We start from the raw sequence: 13,630 nt of genomic DNA on the forward strand, positions 1-13,630 counted from the left end.
GTACATTGATCAAAAAGATCAGCAAATTAAAGCTGATCATGCAGAAATGTTTAATCTCACAATTCCTTAAAGATACACCTGAAATTCTTTTCATACATTTTATAGCACAGAAAAAATTCTTGTACTCCGTTGCTTTCAGCTAGCTGCAGAAATACAGCAAAATACTAAAACAGGAAGAAAAGAATCTGCTTTAGAGTACTAAGGGCAGTTCTGGAAGATTTTCTCAGGGCTAAGTTCAAGCAATTATAGCTTTTTATCAGACAAATATGTGACTATTCATTTTTTTAGTATAATTTGCGACCCTATCAACTTTAAACACTAGTCAGAAAGTTCAGAACAAAAAGTGTTCTTTTAATTTCTCAGTGATCAGCTATAAATAAAAAAAAGACAAATTCCTGCAGAATCAGGGGTAAGTCAGACATAGAGGCCTAAAGTTTCATGGTGTGACACTCACTTCTCCTATTTCTCTTCTCTGGAGGACAGAAGGATAAGTATTCTGCACCAGGTCTGGTCATGAGCGAGTGGTTTGATGAGGCAAATGGTTTGCAGAAGACAGCCAATTTACAGGCAAGTGTGCATGGTGGACGTGACCAGCAGTGTCTCGGTGGTGCATCAGTCACCTGCCACTCAACATACTCGAACATCAACCCTCCGTATCCTGACTCATTTTGCCTGCTTCTCTGTTGCTGTCGGTCTCCTCCCGCAATTTCTCTCCTGCCTTAAATTACCACCAACCTGCTGTTAGAGAGCTGGCGATGTTCAACCATAAGCCTGGATAACAAAAAGACCACCTGCAGGCTTTTGTGTGTTGACACTGTTCAACGTGAACTTGAAAGACAAAGAATACTACATCCATGGCAGATATAATTAAACCAATCTTTTCCTTTTCTTTGATGTAAATTATATTCACACTTTTATGATCCCATCCCTACATCAGAAGATAATGCATGGTGAGGTCGCTGTGCAGCATCATCAACATTTTACACTGGCAAAGATTACGCCTAAGAGAAAGAAATTATAAGCAGTCTAACAGCTGGGTAGAAAAAATGAGACAAAGTTTTACCTCTTTCGCAGGAGCGACCCAGGTATCCAGTCCCAGAACAGTCACACACGTAGCGATTCCAGCCTTCTCTACAGATCCCATTGTTTTGGCAGGGGTTGCTCAAGCACTGCTTGGGAGGCTCTTTAGAGCAGGAGGGCTTGACCCCGGCAGCTTTCTGGATCTCAGCCAGCCGTCTGACATCTTTACTCTGTCCGTCAATAAATAAATCTCGAATGCAGCCTACGTAGCCATAGTTGAGCAGTGCAGTCCACACCTCGGTGGGGAACACCAACCCCCTTCTATTCTCCGGTAAACCCCCGAGGTACAGGTTGTCATCCAAGTCCAGGATCTCACTTTCTCCAGGGGCTGTGTAGGCAGTGCGGAGGGTGTTGATGGAGATGGTACCTAAAAATGAAGATACAGGAAGAATAAGTTATTGTTTTGCTACAGCTACTTTGAGGTAAGTAAACAATTAGCCTCCAAAAGGCACTGTGTGTCCTACAGGACCACAAAGATGCAAAGAAGACCCATTTGAAAATGTTTTGATGAAGAAATTAACCTAATTAGTGTTATCCATCTGGACAGGGTCAGGATTTTCTTCATTTAGAATGACTGATGAGAGATGATAAGATGCATTAATCACAGGGCAGCTAGTCTATTAGTAGTTTAATCTGGGATTCCTAAGAGTATCCTCTCCATTTTCCTTGGGTTTGCCATAATAAATCTCCTTTATCTATAAAGCAGTGGTCATAAAGAAACTAGCGAGGAAAAGAAAAATAGTTGCCCCCTCTATCATTTTAGCCACCCTTCCCAAAAAAACATCGTAACCATCTTTTTGATCTTGATTAACGGACTGGAGGCTCCGACCCCCCCGCCACCCTGTCTCTCCTTCTGTTTGCCTCTCAAACACATAAACCTGCAATGAGAGCATGTGTGTTTCCCAACATGATTTATCACTCTCATTCAGGTTTAATTCTCGATCTGGAGCACGGTAAACAACAGCGGACATGACTGGACTGTAAAGCTGTGGAAAAGGAAGGCCTTACTGTGGGACTCAGACCGGGTGATTAATTTGTATATGGATCTGTTACTCTCAGTGCAGGAACCATTGTGGACTTTAATTAATGGTGGCTGCCTCCACTGCCCGCATCCTCGTCCAGTAATCTATATACCGTGGCACTGAGGATCCACACAGGCCACTGCCTGGATGGATGCTTAAAAATAAAATTGCCATAGAGTCAAAATTTGAATTTTGAGTGGCAGATGCATGCCATGGCAGATATGAAGGAACTAATAGTTGATTGCCATGGGCTAAATGGCAAAGCTGTAATGCTTGTACTGTATGTGGGAGAGAAGTGTAGCTTTTAAGTTACTTTTCTAGTCAAAGTGTTTATGTTGGGGAAACAAGCCCTAAGCCATACTTGAATTTCAGCAGGGCTGCCTGGCACTTTTTAGAGACACATTAGATATTAAATGGGGCATTTCACATTTCATTACAGCTACCATTAGCATGCATGAATGTACATATCACAATTAATTATACATATAATAAATATCTGCATTTCTATTTTTTCTATCAAAGCCTTTTTTCTCAGAAGCATCTTTTCACATAACAAAAAAATGTTAAAAATCACCCCCTATGCTAATAACACACTTGTTCATGTATGATCTTCATAGCCAAGGTGAGCCAGCCCTTTTGCAAAATTGTTTGAGAGAGACAGCTAAGGACCTAGTGCACAATGATTAACCGGGTCCCACTAACATGTTCCAGCTCTTTTCTCAGGGTCTTGGCCCCAGGCATCTGTTCCTGCACTTTCCTGCCGCCACCCACTGCCCCTGCTCTCTCCAGCCACAGCTGTTGAGACTTCCAAGCTTTGCACACTTGGCATAGGCCACCCGTCATGCAGCCAGAACAGCTCCCTTCAGGTTATAGCTAACGAGCTCACTACATCAAACTCATTAGCGAGGAAACTTTTCTCTGAGTAGAGCAGGTGCCCGGCTGAAGAATGAACATCAGTGTGGTCAGCGTGAATGGCGAGAGAAGTATCCACACACGCAAACACTTTTTTTTTTTTGTCAGATCCCACACTGTGACAGGCATTTGAAGGAACTGAGTGCAGTAGTGTGCAAAATTCTTGAGCCACCCTTCATTCCTTTATATTTTGCCATCTCCATGTTTCCTAAAGGACATACAAAGCTCTTCTTTGAGGTAAATCCATGACTCATTATGTTCCATTCTTTGCTTTTCTATCCAGGTATGCTTTTACTGCTTTGGCAATGTGTTTAAGATCGTTGATCATGTTGAAAATGATGTTGTTGCCAATCAGATACTGTGCGGTGGATTAAAGTCTGATGGTACTTTTCTATCTTCCTCATTTAATCAATTTTGATCCCCAACACCACTGACTGAAAAGCTCCAAACCATGACAGAGCCTCCACCGTCTTTTACAGATGGGTGCAGACACTCACTGTTGGGCATCTCTTCTGATCTCATATGTACTGACATCAACTTTGGTGTAAACCTGTTGCCCGCTGATTTTCAGTTCAATTCTTGTGTAATTTGGCAGCCTTTTCTTCCTGTTTCTCTTCCCTTCTTGAGAGCCACCCTTTTCTCATTTTTCCAGTGAACAGTAGATGAATCAAATGATGGTCCATGTGCATTTCTCAGGTTCTATGTCAGATCTGTATTGTTCCTATTTCTTATGGTTTCACATTGCTTTCAGATAAATATTTATCTGCTGTAGATAGTGTTTTTTGTAAGCTTTCCTCTTTTGTTCTCCACTTGTTCAATTTCCTCAACTTTTTTAAGGACACCCTGCACATGCCAAAATATGCCAGGTTTTTGGCAAATAGCTTTTTGGTGTTGGTGCCAAAATACTATTTTATACCTGTCACACTGTGTTATCTTTGGCATTTTTCAACTACAAATTCACTAAAGAAATAGGAACAAATGATACATTTTTGTAAGACGCTGCCAGTAACAAAATGCCTAAAGATACAATTTAAAATTTGGCACACACAACACCGGTCCATCCTTTGAGTTTGGTGTCTTTGTTTATGCTTTAATAAGATCATAGGTCAGTGTAAAAGTGGCGTAACAAATAGAAATTCCACTGAAAAGAGGCTGGTACTTGAACTGGACTGAGAATGAGTGAAAAAGCAGGTAATGTCCAATGAAAAATTTGGAAAGAGTTTCAAAAAGTCTGACCATTTTTAAAAATTACAAGAAAGCCTTGCTCATTGAAAGTAAAATATAAAGTGATACTGTTAAAGTCATCATCGAGTTATTGGATGCTTTAAACCTCATGATATCTACACTTAAGTCTTATTACAGTCATAAAGAACGAAGAAAGAATATCTGTCTAAATTGATGCAGAAGAAGAAGAAAGATATCTACATCTCCTGGGCATCATGTGACAGTGATGTATTTACTTCTCAATCTCCTGTAAAGAATATGTGAAAGCAGAGTGGATCTGTGTAATGTTGGACGACTACCCTAACAGCAGGGCATATACACACTGCAGGACTACTTATGTTTTGAACACTATTATTTTGATATCAGGGGGTGTGTCTTGTGAATGCTAACATTAAAGAGGAGGAGATACAGAACAAGATGAGAACATGGAGATAAAGAAGCCTGGAAAGAGGATGGGGGGTGTATATGATGACAGATAAGAAAGCAGTGGGAACACAGCGGTAAACAGTGTCCTGAAAAATGAGTACAGAAATTACAAACGAGATGATCAAACTGATACAGAGGGCTAAAATGTGACTGAATGATGATGACAAAAATCAGCAGTCTAGCCAACTTAAAAGCGCTGACCACATTACTCTCTCTATCCCTCTCTGTGGGCTGACCTGTAAGTGGTACTCCATCATCAAACCTGAAGGCAGGGGTCCAAATGACAGCTCAGATCTCTCTCACACTTTTTGCATCAGCAGCCAGGCTCAACTTGGCATGATGTCCCCTAACCCCACTCACACATCCCCAAAACATGTCAGACAGGGGATTACTACAATCCAGTTAGGGCGATACGGCCAAATCTCTCCCTGTGATTGGATTCTCTGTAGAAAAAGAAGCTCGTGAGTGGGTTGTGAGGATAGGGAATATGTTATCTATAAGAGTGTGCATGCCTGCTTCTGTTTGTTTGGTGTACGTGTGCATGTTTGTGTGTGAAGTAGCGCCGCGTGTGCCCTAGCAGGAAGTGTGGCTACAACACAGCAATGTCCGTGTAATGTCTCTGATGAGTGACCCACAGCACTTGCGGCCCAGAAGCCCTCACTTAAAAGCAGAGTGTCTCTTAGCGTCTCTAATGCATTGAGGGTTAGAAGATGCTGTCTGAGAGCCAGAGTCCATTTGCAGGCTTGCTTCCTGTAGAAAGAGCTGCCTAAACTAAATAGGGCAGGGATCATTATCCACCATTGTTACAGCTGCAGGAAGCGTTGCACACGGAGGACTGGGCTGCGGATAATTATGTCTGGCTGTTGTGTTGCACTTTTGTTATGAGTGATGTGCTTGGTGGTGTGTATTAATAAAACATCTGACACACAGATGAAAAGCCAAGAATACCATATGTTTGATGAGTCACGCTCTCGGGGGACTGGTGAATTCTTCTATGTTGTTTTTGAAAATTACCTTGAAGGACTCGTGTGTACGATTTAAAGGGTTCAATTAAGAGAACTAGATTGTAGGATTAATAATCATTTTCATCAGTGTTAAATTAGCTCTGACAATAAACTGTGGTTCAGTTCAGTTAGAATAGAATAGAATAGAATAGAATAGCCTTTATTGTCATTGTACAGAGTACAACGAAATTGGAGTGCCACTCCCTTGGTGCAAGTTTCAATAATAAATATAAATGTAAAATATAAAAAGTACAAAAAAAACAATCGTAAGTACTCAAACAATAGTATGTACAATATATACAGGATAGCAGCATTAATATAATGACAGTATGAATAGCAGCATAATATAATGACAGTGACGGTATGGAATAGGTTCAATTGTTTTTGTGCTTATTTACTACGGTGATAGCTCTGGGAAAGAAGCTATCCCTGAATCTGTTTGTCCTGGTTTTATGTGACCTGTACCGTCGGCCTGACGGTAATAGTTCAAACAGTTGGTTGCTGGGGTGAGAGTGGTCCTTGATGATATTGCCAGCTCTGCTGAGGTACCGAGAGTTTGCAGTGACCTCCAGGCTGGGCAGAGAGCAGCCAGTGACATAGGACATAGGTTCATGTGGTTTTGATACCTCACTCTAATTTAGGGAGCAAGCATATGTTTGATGGTACACTGAAAACATCAGACACCTAGTTAGTGTTTGCAATGTGTCTGCTCACAGAACTGGGCTTTATTATGGCATTTTCACTCATTTGTTAATTTTGTGTCATTCAGTTATGTTCTGTGCTTTGTGTTGTTACCAGCTGACAACAGTTATTTGTCACAGTTAGAAATGTTCAGTCTGGTATAATGGCTGGAACCATACTGCTATATCACAGTATGGCATGAACTGTGGATGAATGAAATGTACAGAATCCTCTGTGCTCTCATGAGCTGCATAAAATAATACCACGGGCCACCACTAGCAGCCTCAGTGACAGATTATGCTGCAACATTTTATGCGAGCAATCGTCTGACAACTCTGGGCTCAGAATGAGCCCATTACAAAGAGAGAGTGTCATCCATGGAGCCCAACATGTAGCGCTGCTCTGTTTCTATAGTAGCCCAGAGTGCTCTGAAGAGAGCAGTAACCAAGAGAGTTGTTCTGAAATACGCAACCTCGTGGCTAAATGCCAGTAAAAAGAAGCAGTGTGATCACATCACACCTGTAGTGGCCTGCCTACACTGGCTTCCAGTCCATTTCAGGATCCAGTTTAAAATGTTATTACTTTCTTTTAAGAGGCTCAAAGGTTTGGCGCCACCATGCCTAACGGAACTTTTACGGGCCTACACTCCTACCAGAGCACTGAGGTCTACAAACTCACCGCTCTTGGATGTCACTCGCTCAAAAATAGAGGTGACAGAGCTTTTTAGGTGGCAGCTCCTGATCTATGGAACAACCTCTCTACCTACCTACTTATTCTTGCAGGCTTTCTGTTGTAGTTCAGGACGATGATTGTTTTATTTGATTATAGCTTTAATTGAGATTCACAATTGTTAATACATATATAGAGATTATAATATATACATTTCAGGAGTGGTATCCACACCATTACACACCATAAGCAGCAGTGCTTTGTACAGATCATAGAAACCTGGATGTAAGAAATAAATAAATAAATTGGAAAAAAGCTTCACAATTTGAAGCCACTGTGTGCACGTATCTAAAGCATCCTCGCCATGTTGTTACTCGTATCACAAGGGAAGTCGTCATATTGGCGAGACCTTTGTACATCCTCTCTACAGGCCAGTACGTAAGTGTTGATCCGCAGGACTTGAGAAAAGAAGGAAAAGTTATTCTGAAATGTCATTAGTGCACAGCTCAGCACAGCACTGTGCAGTAACTGTCTCAGTCCTGGGAGAGACCCCCTCCTGTTTCCATGGAAACTTAGGCAGGGTAGACAGAGAGAACAGTGAGTGGAGAGCTCGATGAGAGAGTTCGGGGTTCTGTGTGCCCGTGTTCGTGTGTACATGTGTGCACTGCATGGGGGAGGGTGATCAGAGGTTACTACACACATAATGAAAAAAAATTTAATTTAGCAAGACAATGTTGTTTATAGTGCGGCGCACCGCAACTAAATGTTTTGGATTTATGTCATCTGAGAAGGTACCCACAGCTTTCTTCTCCCAGCGAATTCAATAGAAGCCACTCAGTAATGTTTATTTCAGCGTAGGCCTGTATTGTGTCACCTCAAACAGAGTATTGGAGCTAATTTTACAAACACTTTCATTGACTAATGGAGCTGAATGTGTGAAAGCTGTCACTATTTTAACATTGTATCTAGCTCAATTTGGAACTACAACCCAGACTTGCTTAGGGGGGTAATGAAACAGTTAATCTAATTTCCACCTCTTGAGATGGAGTGGAAAACATGGTCAAGGGGTATATCTAATTTGCAGCATGACATTGCAAGGGCTTGGCTCTAAGCTCACACTAACAAATTGCTGCTTAGATAAGCAAATCAACAGGGACCAGTGCAGGGCGACCCGGGGCGTAGAGGACACATTGTGAGAGGGGACAAAGTTATTTTGTTGCAAATATGTGTCTGGAATCGTGACACGTAGCCACTATCTGGAGTTGGGTTATCACTATTCAATTGGATTTTATAATAAATATGTAAAAATAATTATAACAAGTGGAAGGGCAGGCAGTGTGTGGAGAAATATTCAAGTTTCAGTGGTGAACCAACTCTGGTACAATAATGAATAATTCAGTTTTTCAGAAAACAAGTCCATGACCCCATGAAAATAATTTTATTTCAGTAAAATTGTTTAAAGAGCTCCTTGTTTAAGTTTCTTCTGAATTCTGCGTTGTACCGTACACAGTGTGATCAAAGGGCCCATAAAAATCTGATCTCCCCTTCAAGGCAGTTTTCTTATTCACCACCAAAGTATTTTGAGCATTGCTGCTATTTTTAGATCGCTCTGCAGGAGTCTCATTCTGTCCTGTTGTACCTGAAACTCTTTGATGCACGTTATATCTGCACCAGTGTGTTGAAACAGTGATCCCTCAACTTCCAACTCAGAAAGTGGAAAGAACCGAACGCAGTAAGTAAATAGGTAGCTAACAAAGGTTGCGCTGATGATACCGAAATCTTCCTGTGATGTCAGTATGCCGGCACACAGTGACACGATGCCACAGTTCATGGTTGTAATGGGACTTCTACAAAGTGAAGAAGAAAATTTAAGCTAGGTAGTATGTATTTTTGATTTTTATGGGCCAGTGCTTCTTGATCGCACTTTATATGTTGAAGGCTAAACTAGTCAGTCATATTGAGGATTACTTCATCACCATACTTTTTGCACATTTCTGGTGCCAGGAGGACAATGACACACAAAATTAAAACTGTGTTTGATTGCTGGGCTACTGAACTGCATGCAATGTGGGTGTTTGTTTGTATGTGTATGAAAACACAAAGGAGTGTGGTGGCATGTCTCTGTATAATTTCAAGCCTTCTGAAGTACTGCATTTTGTTTTTATGGCACTATTATTTAAGAAATCTTGATCGGAGATGGTCACTGTCTGCGCTACGAAGGAAATAAACTGCTGAGAAATGCGTCACTGCTACAGTACTTCAAGTCAGGACATGTGGAAGGTGTAAACTACTGCTGTGAAAACACTATTGTTAAGCCCACAGACCCTTTTCACCTACATGATAGGAAGTCAAGTAGTAGTCACGCAACCTAATGTATTTTGTTGATATAAAGTACATCAGTTCAGTTTAAGTGGTCATTTTTTGCCATGTTGCATTTTTTTTTTTACATTTAAATGTATTGCACTCTCATAGTAGCGACAGATGCAGCAACAGGTGCCTTTTATTGTTTATTATTGTTTCTTGCATGCTATTCGTCTAAATATTGTATGTTGCTAACGATTTTTTAAAAAGTTACCTGATCTTCCATCTCGCTGGAAGTCAACATGGTACCACTCGCCGTCATTGACCTTCTTGTTGACTGCCCTGGTCTTTGTGGTTCCCGAGCCCATGTCCAGCAGCAAGTACAGATGGCCATCCAGCATCTCGATAGCAAAGAAGTCCACTTTAAGAGTTTGAGGACTCTTTGAATCCTTTGGCTGCTGCTTGAGCTTGCCATGGCTGAAAAGGAGAAGGCCGTTGGGCTCAGTGGTGCGGAAGTCAAAGGAGATGGAGCCTGTCTTTTTAGCATTCCACTTGTTGAGGATGATGTAAGACTCAGGCGTCTCAAAAGTGATGGGATCTAGAGTGGCCACGTTCTCACACTTGAAGGCCACAGTGCCGTGGATCTTCATCTTGGGATCACCCTGCTTGGCCAGCCTGGACAACTCAAGTCTCACGTCATTGTTTTTGTATACAACCTGAAATGGAACACAATAAAAAAAAGGTTTTAGTCATATTCTGCAAATCAAAGATCGGTTTGCAGAATATAAATATAATGGGGAATGTAAATATGCATAATTAAACACCATGATGTCCATGTGATATTTCATCCCACAACACGGTGTCATAAGCAAGGATCGCATGCCTCAGCTATTGGTAATCTTTGTCACACTGCACCTATACGTGACGAGCTGTGTCCACAGGGTACCAAATGTCACAGACATCTTCCCGCTTTCTCTGCACCCATTTGAAGCCTTCACAACAAGTGAATAGTGGGTGAAGTGTAAATAGGTGGGAGATGCATTTTGGCTTTCAGCTCTACCGTCAAGAGACGACCTGAACATGACAAACAACTGTGACAATGGTTTGGAGAAAATGATTTTATCCAGCATTATCTCTCGGGAGTCGGTGTGACATGTGAGATGAAGAGTGATAAATCTAAACTAGTGACTTGATTGCAAGTGTGGTGCAAAATGCTGATTTAAAGTCCCTGTTGGAGTATTTGATTAGAATAAGAGTGGTCAGATGATGGATATGCCTTTCTAAAGAAGAAATTAGTGCAGTGTTTTCTCATGCAAGCTCCAGCATCCGTTATCCCGTACATACTGTTGGAAATTTCTAAATCAAAAAACCCCCCAAACATTTATGTCAATTTTAGCTACTGTTCTCAGACACTATAAAACAGGAGGCTTAAATAAATCAAATGTATTAGTTCTGTGACCTTTGAGATGATATAGAGCTAAGGTACAGAAGTGAAAGAGTAGCAGCCCATTAAATGTCATTAAAATACCAAATTTACTGATGGATGAGCTTCATTATCATACATGATACAGCAACAGTACATTTTCTAATTTGCTCATTTTTATTTACTGTTGTTTGTCTAACTAGTAAACTCCATTTGTGTATGAAGCTCATCTTAATCGCCTGATTTATTCTCATTCACTAAAATGCAAGAAGAGGCGTATTAAATTCACTTAAGCAAGTTTCTCATGAATACTCATATTGATTAAGGTCTACAGTTTGTGTAGAATATGTCTGTGTGGGTTCCACTGTAATTAGCGACAGTCCAAAAAAAAATGAAGACAGCTCTAACCCCGTCATTATCCAATCCCCACAATGAAAGAGTATCTACTAAGCAGATGTAAGCAGCAGCTAGGATCCCTATGTCTAGTTTCATCCAATTTCCAACTAATTAACATTTCCGTGAATGTCAACATTTTGCATCAAAACATCAATGGAGCCGTTATATTTTTCACCAGACACACTTGACATACTCATACAAAAGCTAAGATTTAGAGGACGACAAAGGCTTTAAACATAAAGATGTTAAAGTTCATCAGGAAGAGAGATAAAAGGGGAACTACTATTTAACAGCCACCTCCAGATGTCAAGCGCACAGCTGATGATCTCTTTCACGCTGCTCTAATACTGCTAATTGGAGGATAATGTTAGAAAGTAATAGATAGCTCTTTTACTGCAATAGCACGCACATTTATATAACAAAAGAGTTGTAATTGTATATGTCTGTTGCTTCCAGTGGGTCAAATCAAATGAGTTACAGCTGTGGAAAACACTAGCCATGTTTTTTATTTGCTGTCATGCTAAGCGTTCACCTGAAAATGGGAACATGTCCGATGGGATTGTATTTGCATGGAGCATTATGTTTATCACCAAGTCAGATCTACTGTGTCTAACTGTTCAGGTGGATGGAGCTCATAGCGGTGCTTCAGAGTTAGATAAGCCAAGGCTTAGTTTATTATGCACTTAACTGTGAGGAAATCAAACCAGGAAACTATATTTTCTTCACACACACACACACACACACACACACACACACACACACACACACACACACACACACACACATATATATATAAAGTATATATTTTTAAAGTATATTATATATAAAGTATATTTAAATATATACGGTAAGAAAGAGAGAGAGAGAGAGAGAGACTATACGTGTATATTCACTCAGGCCTGTCAGGTCTACAGTGGCCACATTCTTGCACTCGAAAGTCACACTGCCGTGGATCTTCATCCTAAGATGAAGGCCAGGTGATCCCAATGTGACACTAAACCAAAATGTAGTGTTTTAGGGATTATAGAAAAAGAAATGGAAAAAAAGTAAAGGAATAAATTACAGCCTCTCTGCCCGTTGAACTTGACTCATGCAGACAAAGGTGCAACAGATACAGCCAATAAACCCAAATCAATTTTTTATAGTCAAGACAAAGGGCACCTTTCAGCATCGAAGGAGCTTTGGTCTGAGCTACAACTGGTGCTGCACTCGTAGTGCTGCACTAATTTGTCATCAAACTAGGGCTGTGACAACTGAGCTATTACTGCACCACAGTTTGTTTTGCCATCAGAACTAACAGGCAGGCGTGGCGACTCAGACTGGAATCTGCACACAAATGCTGCAACATGCCACTTGGAGACATGTTATCAATCAGGTCCCACAGCGTATGCTGTTAAACCACCACACATATTCTATCACAACACACTCTGAAGCTGACCTGAGATGGGCCTTTTTGTTTAATTCAACAGCCTGGATGAGAGGATGCAAAGAGCTTGTCAACGTACTAAAAATGTCAGACAAAAAAATCAAAGTCAAGTAGATGGAACTAACTATGGATTTTAGATCATGCAGGCTTAATCTCTTTTTATTTGATATTGACATTTGCATTTGTCTGGTAAAACTAAATAAGGAATATTAAAAGATCCCATGAGCAAATAAAATACTGAAAATCCCCTCAGTCTCTCTTCTTGTAGGCGTTATCGCAGCTCTGCAGCATATTTAAAAGTTTTTGAACAGTTCAATACATGGATCTCAGGACAGTGAGGGCAGGCTTGGCAAGAGGACAGAGAGTAATTCAGTGGGGTGGATGACCACAAATGGGGTGAACCAATTCCACCCCTGTTGTTGTAGCATCTGCAGCACCTGCAAGACATGTATTTAACTAAAAAAGTTGCCTTAAAAACACACTTTTAATAAGCTTGTGAACATTCCCTGCTCCACTCCGTGTGTACTCATTAAAGAGAGATGCTTCAGACCTATCCTAGATGATACTGAGGACAGCAGTCTGCCTTTAAGTACTCAAATGGCCCATTGCACTGTGGAGGCCAGGGATGTGCTGAATTCAATGCATCCCAGAGCATATAACTAATGTACATTTCTCTATTTTTCTTGTTTCGCTCCTGCTTTTCAAGCTCTATTAAGTTACATTTAGGAAAGCCCTCCACAGATACCGAGCATAAAGAAAAAATGTTATTCTTTAAACAATTGGGCTAAGATAAAATCTGATAGAGCACACTCCCCAACAATAGTGAGGTGTTAAGCGTGTCAGATGCTCCTCATAAAAATTCCACTCCCTGATCTCAGGATCACCGCTCTGCTTTGAAGTGCAGCTGACATAGCCACGTGAAGCCCGAGGTAAATTCCACTCCAAGACAGACCTCTATACGTGTGGGTGTGTGGTGCGCCCAGCATAGTTGTGTGTGCATGTGTGTAGAGCGTCGTATGTGCACTGAGGGGGCAGAAGAGGGAAAAAATTTTGAGTCAGAGAAAGT

General features: G+C 40.9%; 1 protein-coding gene across 26 annotated transcripts in view; it reads right to left on the reverse strand.

Annotated features, from left to right (window-relative positions):
• Positions 1–13,630, reverse strand: part of LOC113034636 (neurexin-1a) — a 258,027-nt gene that overhangs the window by 151,154 nt on the left and 93,243 nt on the right. For all 26 annotated transcript variants that reach the window (XM_026189409.1, XM_026189380.1, XM_026189404.1 and 23 more), the window contains 2 exons: positions 9,594–10,035; positions 1,064–1,447 (listed from right to left, as the gene is read on the reverse strand). In XM_026189409.1, coding sequence (XP_026045194.1) covers positions 1,064–1,447; positions 9,594–10,035 — 826 coding nt within the window. The remainder of the gene's footprint in view (positions 1–1,063; positions 1,448–9,593; positions 10,036–13,630) is intronic.

The sequence above is a fragment of the Astatotilapia calliptera genome, chromosome 13 (assembly GCF_900246225.1).
Source record: "Astatotilapia calliptera chromosome 13, fAstCal1.2, whole genome shotgun sequence".
Lineage (NCBI taxonomy): Eukaryota > Metazoa > Chordata > Actinopteri > Cichliformes > Cichlidae > Astatotilapia > Astatotilapia calliptera.